The sequence below is a fragment of the Oncorhynchus gorbuscha genome, linkage group LG21 (genome assembly GCF_021184085.1).
Source record: "Oncorhynchus gorbuscha isolate QuinsamMale2020 ecotype Even-year linkage group LG21, OgorEven_v1.0, whole genome shotgun sequence".
NCBI lineage: Eukaryota > Metazoa > Chordata > Actinopteri > Salmoniformes > Salmonidae > Oncorhynchus > Oncorhynchus gorbuscha.
The window spans coordinates 2,759,924-2,774,515 of NC_060193.1; the positions used below are offsets into that span (position 1 = coordinate 2,759,924).

The following is a 14,592-nucleotide window of genomic DNA, read 5'->3' on the forward strand; positions in this document are numbered from 1 at the left end:
CGGTGATGCGTTGTGCAGACCTCACTACCCTCTGGAGAGCCTTACGGTTGTGGGCGGAGCAGTTGCCGTACCAGGCGGTGATACCGGCCGACAGGATGCTCTCGTTTGTTCATCTGTAAAAGTGTTAGGTTTTTAGGTGACAAGCCAAAATTCTTTAGCCTCCTGAGGTTGAAGAGGCGCTGTTGCACCTTCTTCACCACGCTGTCTGTGTTTTTATTTAACCAGGTAGGCTAGTTGAGAGTTGACCATTTCAGTTTGTCAGTGATGTGTACACAGAGGAACTTGAGCTCCAAAATGATTGTGACAGTAACATTTGTTGTTGTTGTTTTGGTTCTGTACTCTGGCGCTTTGGATTTGAAATGATACCATGACAACGAGGTTAAAGTGACGACTGTCAGCTTTAACATGAGGGTATTGTCAACCATATTGGGTGAACCATTTGAAATTAAAGTACTTTTTGTACAGAGTGCGGAAGGTAGCCTAGTGGTTAGAGCGTTGGGCCAGTAACCGAAAGGTTGACAGATCAAATCCCCGAGCTGGTAGGTGAATCTATGGGAGGTGATTCTATGGGAGGTGATTCTATGGGAGGTGGATCTGTGGAAGGTGATTCTACGGGAGATGATTCTACGGGAGATGATTCTACGGGAGGTGAATCTACGGGAGGTGAATCTACGGGAGGTGAATCTACGGGAGGTGTATCTACAGGAGGTGTATCTGTTCGCTGGTATCTATGCTGTATTGTGTAGACCCTTTTATTTCAGTCCCTGTGCCTTCTCTTACAGTCCCTGTGCCTTCTCTTTACCTTCTCTTACAGTCCCTGTGCCTTCTCTTACAGTCCCTGTGCCTTCTCTTACAGTCCCTGTGCCTTCTCTTACAGTCCCTGTGCCTTCTCTTTACCTTCTCTTACAGTCTCTTTACCTTCTCTTACAGTCCCTGTACCTTCTCTTACAGTCCCTGTGCCTTCTCTTACAGTCCCTGTACCTTCTCTTACAGTCCCTGTGCCTTCTCTTACAGTCCCTGTGCCTTCTCTTACAGTCCCTGTGCCTTCTCTTACAGTCCCTGTGCCTTCTCTTACAGTCCCTGTGCCTTCTCTTTACCTTCTCTTACAGTCCCTGTGCCTTCTCTTACAGTCCCTGTGCCTTCTCTTACAGTCCCTGTGCCTTCTCTTACAGTCCCTGTGCCTTCTCTTACAGTCCCTGTGCCTTCTCTTACAGTCCCTGTGCCTTCTCTTTACCTTCTCTTACAGTCCCTGTGCCTTCTCTTACAGTCCCTGTGCCTTCTCTTACAGTCCCTGTGCCTTCTCTTTACAGTCCCTGTGCCTTCTCTTACAGTCCCTGTGCCTTCTCTTACAGTCCCTGTACCTTCTCTTACAGTCCCTGTACCTTCTCTTTACCTTCTCTTACAGTCCCTGTACCTTCTCTTACAGTCCCTGTGCCTTCTCTTACAGTCCCTGTGCCTTCTCTTTACCTTCTCTTACAGTCCCTGTGCCTTCTCTTTACCTTCTCTTACAGTCCCTGTGCCTTCTCTTTACCTTCTCTTACAGTCCCTGTGCCTTCTCTTTACAGTCCCTGTGCCTTCTCTTACAGTCCCTGTGCCTTCTCTTACAGTCCCTGTGCCTTCTCTTTACAGTCCCTGTGCCTTCTCTTTACCTTCTCTTACAGTCCCTGTACCTTCTCTTACAGTCCCTGTGCCTTCTCTTACAGTCCCTGTGCCTTCTCTTACAGTCCCTGTGCCTTCTCTTACAGTCCCTGTGCCTTCTCTTTACAGTCCCTGTGCCTTCTCTTACAGTCCCTGTGCCTTCTCTTTACCTTCTCTTACAGTCTCTTTACCTTCTCTTACAGTCCCTGTGCCTTCTCTTTACCTTCTCTTACAGTCCCTGTGCCTTCTCTTACAGTCCCTGTGCCTTCTCTTTACAGTCCCTGTGCCTTCTCTTTACAGTCCCTGTGCCTTCTCTTACAGTCCCTGTGCCTTCTCTTACAGTCCCTGTGCCTTCTCTTACAGTCCCTGTGCCTTCTCTTTACCTTCTCTTACAGTCCCTGTACCTTCTCTTACAGTCCCTGTGCCTTCTCTTTACAGTCCCTGTGCCTTCTCTTACAGTCCCTGTGCCTTCTCTTACAGTCCCTGTGCCTTCTCTTACAGTCCCTGTGCCTTCTCTTACAGTCCCTGTGCCTTCTCTTACAGTCCCTGTGCCTTCTCTTACAGTCCCTGTGCCTTCTCTTTACAGTCCCTGTGCCTTCTCTTACAGTCCCTGTGCCTTCTCTTTACAGTCCCTGTGCCTTCTCTTTACAGTCCCTGTGCCTTCTCTTTACAGTCCCTGTGCCTTCTCTTACAGTGCCTGTGCCTTCTCTTACAGTGCCTGGAATGTAACATGATCTGACTTGCCTTACAAGTCTGACCCATGTTATAAAGCGTGTCAGCTTGGGTTCCAGGCTAGCTTTCCTTGTCTCTCTATTACAGTAAGTTTTGGAGTGAAGACTGAATTTCCTTAGCAACATAGTCATGTTTCAAAAGCTGTTCTGTAGTTGGGTTGTAATTAGTTACGTTGTGGTATTCTTTTATAAACAGGAAAATATCATTGTATTGTATATTGCAGACCAGTATGCCGCATAGTCAGTGGACAGTTTATTAGGTACACCCATCTAGTACCGGGTCTGACCCCCCCTTTGCCTCCAGAACAGCCTGAATTATTTGGGGCATTCAACAAGGTGACTAAACGTTCCACAGGGATGTTGGTCCATGCTGACGCGATGGCATCACGTAGTTGCTGCTGATTGGACACCGGTACGTTCCTGCTGTGAACAACCCCATTACATCATCATTACAAAGATCCCGGTAGAGGCGGCGTGCTCCCGGTAGAGGCGGCGTGCTAGCTACAGATTCACAGAATGCAGCCAATGTCAAAGCGATTGCGTTGAGGTCTGGGGACTGCGCAGGTCACTCGAGTAAACCCGAACTTCACGGATCATGCAGGCAGTAGACATGCGTTCAGTAGTCCCACTGAGCTGGGAAGTGGCACAAATTGAAAAGGGATATGGGGCGGAAAGTAGGTTGCTGGAGCCAGTAACCGAAAGGATGCACGATCGAATCCCTGAGCTGACATGGTAAAAATCTGTCCTTCTACCCCTGAAGAATGCAGTTAACCCACTGTTCCCCGGTAGGCATTGTAAATAAGAATTTGTTCTTAACTGACTAGTTAAATAAATACAAAATAAAGTTCTAGCCTGTGTCTAAAACGTTTTCAATCAATGTATTTAAAATAATAATAATTAATATATAAAATCTCTGAAAGTGTGCCAGACAAAACATCAGATTTTTTAGTTTTTGTGTTCACACCTTCAACAAGGAGTTTGTAATGCGTTCAGTTTCCCCCTGCGGTTCATTTATGGCCTTTATCACACCTCATACTGGTACCACAGATGGACAATGTATGTAAGTAAGATGCACAACAGGATATTTGAGAAAACTGCCCTTATGCACAGGTCTAGGATCAGTGTAACCCCACGCCCTAACCCTCACCAAAGGGGAGAATAACTGTCCCAAAATCAGTGTCTAGGTCTAACTTTACAACTTAATTTCTAGGGAGAGACAGAAAAAGAGAGTTACATAAATGCTCTTTCGTTCGATCTAGGAGAGAAGTAGGAAGGAAAAGATCGCGCGAGAAAGACATTGTTGTGCGACAGAAGTGTCTCCACTTCCTGTGTCGTCATCAACACGCGACCAAACCTGGAGCGAGAGGTGGGAGATTCGAAGTAGCAAAACAAGCAACAGTAATTTCATATTTCATTAAACAAATGCCATCTACGATTAGTTAAAAACGAAAACGGAAAACCACGACATCGGAGTAAGGTAATATAACTTACTGTGTATAAGAACGTTCTTGTTTCTGGCACAAATGGTTTTGCATGACTGTTAATAACATAGCTAGCTAGCTAACTGGACAGAGATGCGTGAAGGGTTATCGACGTGATACTTGTTATTGTCATGTTGCTAACTGCCATGTTGATCGATACTGTATTTTGCGTACTACTAGCGCACGTCACTTCAGGCTTGAATGAAAAAGCCCTCTGCTTTCCCCTTGTAGCCACAAGCCTTGGTAGTTCGCCGTGATAAAATAATTCTTAGTATTTCGCCTTGTGAACTACAATCGAAACGCTGTGTATTAACATTTTAGGAAGGTCAATCATCGCTTTAAAAACAGCCCCTTTCATCAGCGAGAAAGAATACTTCAATAAAAAATTTTTTAAACTTACTGTTCCAGATCCATATGGCTCCCTCCATCCTACTAAACTACACTTACTGTTCCAGATCCATATGGCTCCCTCCATCCTACTAAACTACACTTACTGTTCCAGATCCATATGGCTCCCTCCATCCTACTAAACTACACTTACTGTTCCAGATCCATATGGCTCCCTCCATCCTACTAAACTACACTTACTGTTCCAGATCCATACTGGCTCCTCCATCCTACTAAACTACACTTACTGTTCCAGATCCATATGGCTCCCTCCATCCTACTAAACTACACTTACTGTTCCAGATCCATATGGCTCCCTCCATCCTACTAAACTACACTTACTGTTCCAGATCCATATGGCTCCCTCCATCCTACTAAACTACACTTACTGTTCCAGATCCATACTGCTATGGCTCCCTCCATCCTACTAAACTACACTTACTGTTCCAGATCCATACTGCTATGGCTCCCTCCATCCTACTAAACTACACTTACTGTTCCAGATCCATACTGCTATGGCTCCCTCCATCCTAATAAACTACACTTACTGTTCCAGATCCATACTGCTATGGCTCCCTCCATCCTACTAAACTACACTTACTGTTCCAGATCCATACTGCTATGGCTCCCTCCATCCTAATAAACTACACTTACTGTTCCAGATCCATACTGCTATGGCTCCCTCCATCCTACTAAACTACACGTACTGTTCCAGATCCATACTGCTATGGCTCCCTCCATCCTAATAAACTACACTTACTGTTCCAGATCCATACTGCTATGGCTCCCTCCATCCTAATAAACTACACTTACTGTTCCAGATCCATACTGCTATGGCTCCCTCCATCCTAATAAACTACACTTACTGTTCCAGATCCATACTGCTATGGCTCCCTCCATCCTACTAAACTACACTTACTGTTCCAGATCCATATGGCTCCCTCCATCCTACTAAACTACACTTACTGTTCCAGATCCATACTGCTATGGCTCCCTCCATCCTACTAAACTACACTTACTGTTCCAGATCCATACTGCTATGGCTCCCTCCATCCTACTAAACTACACTTACTGTTCCAGATCCATACTGCTATGGCTCCCTCCATCCTACTAAACTACACTTACTGTTCCAGATCCATAATGCTATGGCTCCCTCCATCCTACTAAACTACACTTACTGTTCCAGATCCATACTGCTATGGCTCCCTCCATCCTACTAAACTACACTTACTGTTCCAGATCCATACTGCTATGGCTCCCTCCATCCTACTAAACTACACATACAGTTCCAGATCCATACTGCTATGGCTCCCTCCATCCTACTAAACTACACTTACTGTTCCAGATCCATACTGCTATGGCTCCCTCCATCCTAATAAACTACACTTACTGTTCCAGATCCATACTGCTATGGCTCCCTCCATCCTACTAAACTACACGTACTGTTCCAGATCCATACTGCTATGGCTCCCTCCATCCTAATAAACTACACTTACTGTTCCAGATCCATACTGCTATGGCTCCCTCCATCCTAATAAACTACACTTACTGTTCCAGATCCATACTGCTATGGCTCCCTCCATCCTAATAAACTACACTTACTGTTCCAGATCCATACTGCTATGGCTCCCTCCATCCTAATAAACTACACTTACTGTTCCAGATCCATACTGCTATGGCTCCCTCCATCCTACTAAACTACACTTACTGTTCCAGATCCATATGGCTCCCTCCATCCTACTAAACTACACTTACTGTTCCAGATCCATACTGCTATGGCTCCCTCCATCCTAATAAACTACACTTACTGTTCCAGATCCATACTGCTATGGCTCCCTCCATCCTAATAAACTACACTTACTGTTCCAGATCCATACTGCTATGGCTCCCTCCATCCTAATAAACTACACTTACTGTTCCAGATCCATACTGCTATGGCTCCCTCCATCCTAATACTACACTTACTGTTCCAGATCCATACTGCTATGGCTCCCCATCCATCCTACTAAACTACACTTACTGTTCCAGATCCATATGGCTCCCTCCATCCTACTAAACTACACTTACTGTTCCAGATCCATACTGCTATGGCTCCCTCCATCCTACTAAACTACACTTACTGTTCCAGATCCATACTGCTATGGCTCCCTCCATCCTACTAAACTACACTTACTGTTCCAGATCCATATGGCTCCCTCCATCCTACTAAACTACACTTACTGTTCCAGATCCATACTGCTATGGCTCCCTCCATCCTACTAAACTACACTTACTGTTCCAGATCCATATGGCTCCCTCCATCCTACTAAACTACACTTACTGTTCCAGATCCATACTGCTATGGCTCCCTCCATCCTACTAAACTACACTTACTGTTCCAGATCCATACTGCTATGGCTCCCTCCATCCTACTAAACTACACTTACTGTTCCAGATCCATATGGCTCCCTCCATCCTACTAAACTACACTTACTGTTCCAGATCCATACTGCTAATAATAACTAATACAAGATAAGTATACCTACATAATAAGTGTTTTTAATAAGTAGTAGGAAGTGATCGGAGCAACACCAGGATCAAGCAAGGTAATGATTAACACCGTAAAGCAGTCCTATAGCGGGAGCTGTCAACGCCGCCACCATCCACCCTGTCAGACAACGGCGATTGGGGCTGCAACCTCTGATGTAATTCATTCTATTTTCAATGGTTTTTGTTCCTTCCTGTGTTGTGTGTGTGTGTGTAGCATGGCGACCCCCAGTAAGACCCCGCCAGGTTCTGACCCCAAGCAGCTGGAGAGGACCGGGACGGTCCGGGAGATCGGCTCTCAGGCGGTGTGGTCTCTGTCTTCCTGTAAACCAGGTGAATTCAGTTGGGTTCTATTCATTAGTGCACACTGTTGCAAAAAAAAAAATGTTTTGCAAAGGTAATGAAAACTAGTTATTGGACCATTCAGGACAGTCCCTCCCGGGTTTCAGTTTGTTTGTTGTCTGATGAACTCAACCCTTGTGTTTTCCTCCGTCTCTGATGAACTCAACCCTTGTGTTTTCCTCCGTCTCTGATGAACTCAACCCTTGTGTTTTCCTCCGTCTCTGATGAACTCATCCCTGGTGTTCTTTCTCTGCTCCTCTAGTCAGCTGACTGGTGAACTCGTACACTGACTCTGCCCCCCTCCCTCTAGGTTTTGGTGTGGACCAGCTGAGAGATGATAACTTGGAGACATACTGGCAGTCTGATGGATCCCAGCCACACCTAGTCAACATCCAGTTTAGGTACAGTCTGTATCCCTTTCTCCCTGCCCTGCCTGACTTTCTCCCTGCCTTTCTCCCTGCCTGCCTGACTTTCTCCCTGCCTGCCTGACTTTCTCCCTGACCTACCTGACTTTCTCCCTGCCTGCCTGCCTTTCTCCCTGCCTTTCTCCCTGCCTGCCTGACTTTCTCCCTGCCTTTCTCCCTGCCTGCCTGACTTTCTCCCTGACCTACCTGACTTTCTCCCTGCCTGCCTGACTTTCTCCCTGCCTTTCTCCCTGCCTGCCTGACTTTCTCCCTGCCTTTCTCCCTGCCTGCCTGACTTTCTCCCTGACCTACCTGACTTTCTCCCTGCCTGCCTGACTTTCTCCGTGACTTTCTCCCTGCCTTTCTCCCTGCCTGCCTGACTTTCTCCCTGACCTACCTGACTTTCTCCCTGCCTGCCTGACTTTCTCCCTGCCTGCCTGCCTGACTTTCTCCCTGCCTGCCTGCCTGACTTTCTCCCTGCCTGCCTGACTTTCTCCCTGCCTGCCTGACTTTCTCCCTGCCTGCCTGACTTTCTCCCTGCCTGCCTGACTTTCTCCCTGCCTGCCTGACTTTCTCCCTGCCTGCCTGACTTTCTCTCTGCCTACCTGACTTTCTCCCTGCCTGATTGACTTTCTCCCTGCCTGCCTGACTTTCTCTCTGCCTGCCTGACTTTCTCTCTGCCTGCCTGACTTTCTCTCTGCCTGCCTGACTTTCTCTCTGCCTGCCTGACTTTCTCCCTGCCTGCCTGACTTTCTCCCTGCCTGCCTGACTTTCTCTCTGCCTGCCTGGCTTTCTGCCTGTGACTAAATTAGTCAATCAGGATCTCAATGAAGGCATCTCCAACATACATCATTGCTCTCTTCCTTTTCTCCTCCTCTCCTCAGGAGAAAGATCATCATTCCTCTCTTCCTTCTCTCCTCAGGAGAAAGACCATCATTCATCTCTTCCTTCTCTCCTCAGGAGAAAGACCATCATTCCTCTCGTCCTTCTCTCCTCAGGAGAAAGACCATCATTCATCTCTTCCTTCTCTCCTCAGGAGAAAGACCATCATTCATCTCTTCCTTCTCTCCTCTTGTCCTCAGGAGAAAGACCACAGTGAAGATGTTGTGTATGTATGCAGACTACAAGTCAGACGAGAGCTACACCCCCAGTAAGATCTCTGTCAGAGTAGGAAACAACTTTCACAACCTGCAGGAGATCAGAGTAAGAACTTTAACTGTTATGTCATGTTATAACTGTTATAACTGTTATGTGATGTTATAACTGTTATGTCATGTTATAACTGTTATGTGATGTTATAACTGTTATGTCATGTTATAACTGTTATGTCATGTTATAACTGTTATGTGATGTTATAACTGTTATGTCATGTTATAACTGTTATATCTGCTATGTCATGTTATAACTGTTATGTGTATCAGTGTCTACATGTTATAACTGTTATGTCATGTTATAACTGTTATGTCATGTTATAACTGTTATGTGTATCAGTGTCTACATGTTATAACTGTTATGTCATGTTATAACTGTTATGTGTATCAGTGTCTACATGTTATAACTGTTATGTGTATCAGTGTCTACATGTTATAACTGTTATGTGATGTTATAACTGTTATGTGATGTTATAACTGTTATGTCATGTTATAACTGTTATGTCATGTTATAACTGTTATGTCATGTTATAACTGTTATGTCATGTTATAACTGTTATGTGTATCAGTGTCTACATGTTATAACTGTTATGTCATGTTATAACTGTTATGTGTATCAGTGTCTACATGTTATAACTGTTATGTGTATCAGTGTCTACATGTTATAACTGTTATATCTGCTATGTCATGTTATAACTGTTATGTGTATCAGTGTCTACATGTTATAACTGTTATGTGTATTAGTGTCTACATGTTATAACTGTTATGTGTATCAGTGTCTACATGTTATAACTGTTATATGTATCAGTGTCTACATGTTATAACTGTTATGTGATGTTATAACTGTTATGTGTATCAGTGTCTACATGTTATAACTGTTATGTGATGTTATAACTGTTATGTGTATCAGTGTCTACATGTTATAACTGTTATGTCATGTTATAACTGTTATGTGATGTTATAACTTATGTCATGTTATAACTGTTATGTCATGTTATAACTGTTATGTGATGTTATAACTGTTATGTGTATCAGTGTGTACATGTTATAACTGTTATGTGTATCAGTGTCTACATGTTATAACTGTTATATGTATCAGTGTGTACATGTTATAACTGTTATGTGTATCAGTGTCTACATGTTTTAACTGTTATGTGTATCAGTGTCTACATGTTATAACTGTTATATGTATCAGTGTCTACATGTTATAACTGTTATGTGATGTTATAACTGTTATGTGTATCAGTGTCTACATGTTATAACTGTTATGTGATGTTATAACTGTTATGTGTATCAGTGTCTACATGTTATAACTGTTATGTGTATCAGTGTGTACATGTTATAACTGTTATGTGTATCAGTGTCTACATGTTATAACTGTTATGTGTATCAGTGTCTACATGTTATAACTGTTATGTGTATCAGTGTGTACATGTTATAACTGTTATGTGTATCAGTGTCTACATGTTATAACTGTTATGTGTATCAGTGTGTACATGTTATAACTGTTATGTGTATCAGTGTGTACATGTTATAACTGTTATGTGATGTTATAACTGTTATGTGTATCAGTGTGTACATGTTATAACTGTTATGTGTATCAGTGCCTACATGTTATAACTGTTATGTGTATCAGTGTCTACATGTTATAACTGTTATGTGTATCAGTGTCTACATGTTATAACTGTTATGTGTATCAGTGTGTACATGTTATAACTGTTATGTGTATCAGTGTCTACATGTTATAACTGTTATGTGTATCAGTGTCTACATGTTATAACTGTTATGTGTATCAGTGTGTACATGTTATAACTGTTATATGTATCAGTGTGTACATGTTATAACTGTTATGTGTATCAGTGTCTACATGTTATAACTGTTATGTGTATCAGTGTGTACATGTTATAACTTATGTGTATCAGTGTCTACATGTTATAACTGTTATATGTATCAGTGTGTACATGTTATAACTGTTATGTGTATCAGTGTCTACATGTTATAACTTATGTGTATCAGTGTCTACATGTTATAACTGTTATGTGTATCAGTGTCTACATGTTATAACTGTTATATGTATCAGTGTCTACATGTTATAACTGTTATGTGTATCAGTGTCTACATGTTATAACTGTTATGTGTATCAGTGTCTACATGTTATAACTGTTATGTGTATCAGTGTCTACATGTTATAACTGTTATGTGTATCAGTGTCTACATGTTATAACTGTTATGTGTATCAGTGTCTACATGTTATAACTGTTATGTGTATCAGTGTCTACATGTTATAACTGTTATGTGTATCAGTGTCTACATGTTATAACTGTTATGTGTATCAGTGTGTACATGTTATAACTGTTATATGTATCAGTGTGTACATGTTATAACTGTTATATGTATCAGTGTGTACATGTTATAACTGTTATGTGTATCAGTGTCTACATGTTATAACTGTTATGTGTATCAGTGTCTACATGTTTTAACTGTTATGTGTATCAGTGTCTACATGTTATAACTGTTATGTGTATCAGTATCTACATGTTATAACTGTTATGTGTATCAGTGTCTACATGTTATAACTGTTATGTGATGTTATAACTGTTATGTGTATCAGTGTCTACATGTTATAACTGTTATGTGTATCAGTGTCTACATGTTATAACTGTTATATCTGTTATGTCATGTTATATGTATCAGTGTGTATGTACATGTTATAACTGTTATATCTGTTATGTCATGTTATATGTATCAGTGTGTATGTACATGTTATAACTTGTGATATAACTTATGTCATGTTGCTGTTATGTCATAACTTATGTGATGTTATAGCTGTTATTACTAAGGCATTAACGATAGGAGACCTCGGCACTATGAACCCCAATGAATTCAACAAACATAACATGTTTTAAATAGAACCACTAAGTCGGCCTGTAGGCTAGACCTAAGTCGGCCTGTAGGCTAGACCTAAGTCGGCCTGTAGGCTAGACCTAGGTCGGCCTGTAGGCTAGACCTAGGTCGGCCTGTAGGCTAGACCTAGGTCGGCCTGTAGGCTAGACCTAGGTCGGCCTGTAGGCTAGACCTACTCTGTGTTGTATACCATTGTCTCGTAAGTAAAGCAGAGTGGGGTTGGGAGGGGGGGACACATTGTAGTCTGTGTGTTTTGGGCACGTTGTAATCAAATTTCTAATCTTAACTTGCGTAGATTTGAAACTAACCTTTTATGAGGCTCAGCCGGGATGGTTGGATCCATAAACCAGTAGGCTTCCTCCGTCCTCGTTTTAAATCTCCAGGTTGGGAACATTCTGGCCTCCCAGTCGACTACGTTAACGTTACCGGTGCTCAGCGTTGTGTAGCTTGTCGTTATTCGCGGCTAATCGCAATGTCACCAAAAGCTCCGCTACATTCGTAGAGCCCTCCGTGTGCCAAAGCAAGCTAGGACATGATCTAATCAGCGGGAGATGGAATTAAAAGTGAAATGAGAAGTACGTGGTACAATGACCGAGAGTCAACAGCTTGGCTGCTATTCAGTCGTCTGAATGGAGGTGATATGAGTTGTAGCTGAAGGAAGCACATGCTCAAATAGCCAACCGGCTTTTCTCGGTTTTGATGCATTCAAGACGAGTATTAAATAATCATATTGGATGATAAATGAACTCGCTGTGACGAGCTAAAAGTTAGTATTCTAGCGTGAGTCGGCTTGTTATGGTTGGTTGCTGTCTATCCCTCCCTCCTTGTCACTCTCAAGGCCCCTCCTCTCCCTGCTCTCTCTCTCGTAGCCCCTCCTCTCCCTGCTCTCTCTCTCGTAGCCCCTCCTCTCCCTGCTCTCTCTCTCGTAGCCCCTCCTCCCCCTGCTCTCTCTCGTAGCCCCTCCTCCCCCTGCTCTCTCTCGTAGCCCCTCCTCCCCCTGCTCTCTCTCTCGTAGCCCCTCCTCCCCCTGCTCTCTCTCTCGTAGCCCCTCCTCCCCCTGCTCTCTCTCTCGTAGCCCCTCCTCCCCCTGCTCTCTCTCTCGTAGCCCCTCCTCCCCCTGCTCTCTCTCTCGTAGCCCCTCCTCCCCCTGCTCTCTCTCTCGTAGCCCCTCCTCCCCCTGCTCTCTCTCTCGTAGCCCCTCCTCCCCCTGCGCTCTCTCTCGTAGCCCCTCCTCCCCCTGCTCTCTCTCTCGTAGCCCCTCCTCCCCCTGCTCTCGCTCTCGTAGCCCCTCCTCCCCCTGCTCTCGCTCTCGTAGCCCCTCCTCTCTCTCAAGGCCCCTCCTCTCTCTCTCTTGAGCTGTATCAGCTCTGGTTAATAAAGTAGCTTACAAATATACTTTTCTGCTGGTCTCTATATTGATAAATGTATTTCTGCATATTTGTCCGGGTGGGAAAGCCCCAGGTCCATTCCGGAATAGGTCCAACTTTTTAGACTTCTACTTGAGAATCCCAACATAACAGTCCCTGTCGCAACAGACAATGCACTCACTCCTCTTCCTCCTCGCTCTTCCTCTTCTTCTTCCTCACTCCTCGCTCCTCTTCCTCCTCACTCTTCTTCCTCCTCCTCGCTCTTCCTCCTCGCTCTTCTTCCTCCTCTTCGTCCTCGCTCCTCTTCCTCCTCACTATTCTTCCTCCTCACTCTTCTTCCTCCTCCTCCCTCCACTGCAGCAGTTAGAGATGGTAGAGCCTAGCGGTTGGATCCACATCCCCCTTCTAGACACAGTCAACAACCCCATCAGGTACATTTATATGTGTTGTTCTGACAAGTGCCTCAAACACACTGCTCTGACCAATGATATTCTATATGTTAAATTGTCTGTCCTAATGCATTAATTTGTCAGGACGTTCATGATCCAGATCGCTGTGTTAGCCAACCACCAGAACGGCAGAGACACTCACATGAGACAGATCAAAGTGTATACCCCCGTGGAGGAGAGCTCCATCGGCAAGTTCCCAAGATGCACCACGGTCGACTTCATGATGTACCGCACCATCAGATGACACTGAGGGTTCCGGGTGGAACCTCCTCAGGGTTCCGAATAGAACTTTCCAGAGTTCCGGGTGGAACCTTTAAGTGTACATTGTTGACAAATAAGGGAATTGGAATGCGAAGTTTTTTTAAAAAGTGAAATATATTATTCTAATTTTCAAGTTAACCTGAAATCCTTTCCATTTAAGATTACATGGAGCCACTCAACGTATTACGGTCTCTGTCTGCATCCCAAATGGCACCTATTCCCTATATAGTGGTACTACTATAGACCAGAGCCCTATTCCCTATATAGTAGACTACTTTAGACCAGAGCCCTATTCCCTATATAGTAGACTACTTTATACCAGAGCCCTATTCCCTATATAGTGCACTACTTTAGACCAGAGCCCTATTCCCTATATAGTAGACTACTTTATACCAGAGCCCTATTCCCTATATAGTGCACTACTTTAGACCAGAGCCCTATTCCCTATATAGTGCACTACTATAGACCAGAGCCCTATTCCCTATATAGTAGACTACTTTATACCAGAGCCCTATTCCCTATATAGTGCACTACTTTAGACCAGAGCCCTATTCCCTATATATATAGTGCACTACTAGACCGTCTGCTAAATGACTTAAATGTAAATGTAAATGTAGAACCCTATTCCCTATATAGTGCACTACTTTATACCAGAGCCCTATTCCCTATATAGTACACTACTATAGACCGGACCCCCAGGTGTGTTCCTATGGACCCTTGTCAATAGTAGTGCACTATATAGGGAATAGGGCTCTGGTATAAAGTAGTGCACTATATAGGGAATAGGGCTCTGGTCTACAGTAGTGCACTATATAGGGAATAGGGCTCTGGTATAAAGTAGTGCACTATATAGGGAATAGGGCTCTGGTATAAAGTAGTGCACTATATAGGGAATAGGGCTCTGGTATAAAGTAGTGCACTATATAGGGAATAGGGCTCTGGTATAAAGTA

The 14,592-nt window shown here is 43.8% G+C and overlaps 1 protein-coding gene across 2 annotated transcripts; it reads left to right on the plus strand.

The window, feature by feature from the left end:
- Positions 1–3,703: 3,703 nt before the first annotated feature.
- On the plus strand, positions 3,704–13,959 carry anapc10 (anaphase promoting complex subunit 10). Of its 2 annotated transcripts, none has more exons than XM_046319725.1 (6): positions 3,704–3,846; positions 6,981–7,096; positions 7,416–7,506; positions 8,592–8,712; positions 13,292–13,362; positions 13,465–13,959. In XM_046319725.1, exons 2-6 carry the CDS (start codon positions 6,982–6,984, stop codon positions 13,622–13,624), a joined length of 558 nt encoding a protein of 185 aa, XP_046175681.1. In that variant the 5' UTR covers positions 3,704–3,846; position 6,981; the 3' UTR covers positions 13,625–13,959. The 2 variants fall into 2 exon arrangements, with proteins under 2 accessions (XP_046175681.1, XP_046175682.1); XM_046319726.1 differs by having other exon boundaries at positions 13,481–13,959.
- Positions 13,960–14,592: the final 633 nt, after the last annotated feature.

Coding starts and splice junctions, on each gene's coding strand:
- anapc10 (XM_046319725.1), top strand. CDS start 6,982: ATGGCGACCCCCAGTAAGACCCCGCCAGGTTCTGACCCCAAGCAGCTG. Junction 7,507..8,591: donor CTAGTCAACATCCAGTTTAG/GTACAGTCTGTA, acceptor TCTTGTCCTCAG/GAGAAAGACCACAGTGAAGA. Junction 13,363..13,464: donor ACAGTCAACAACCCCATCAG/GTACATTTATAT, acceptor TTAATTTGTCAG/GACGTTCATGATCCAGATCG.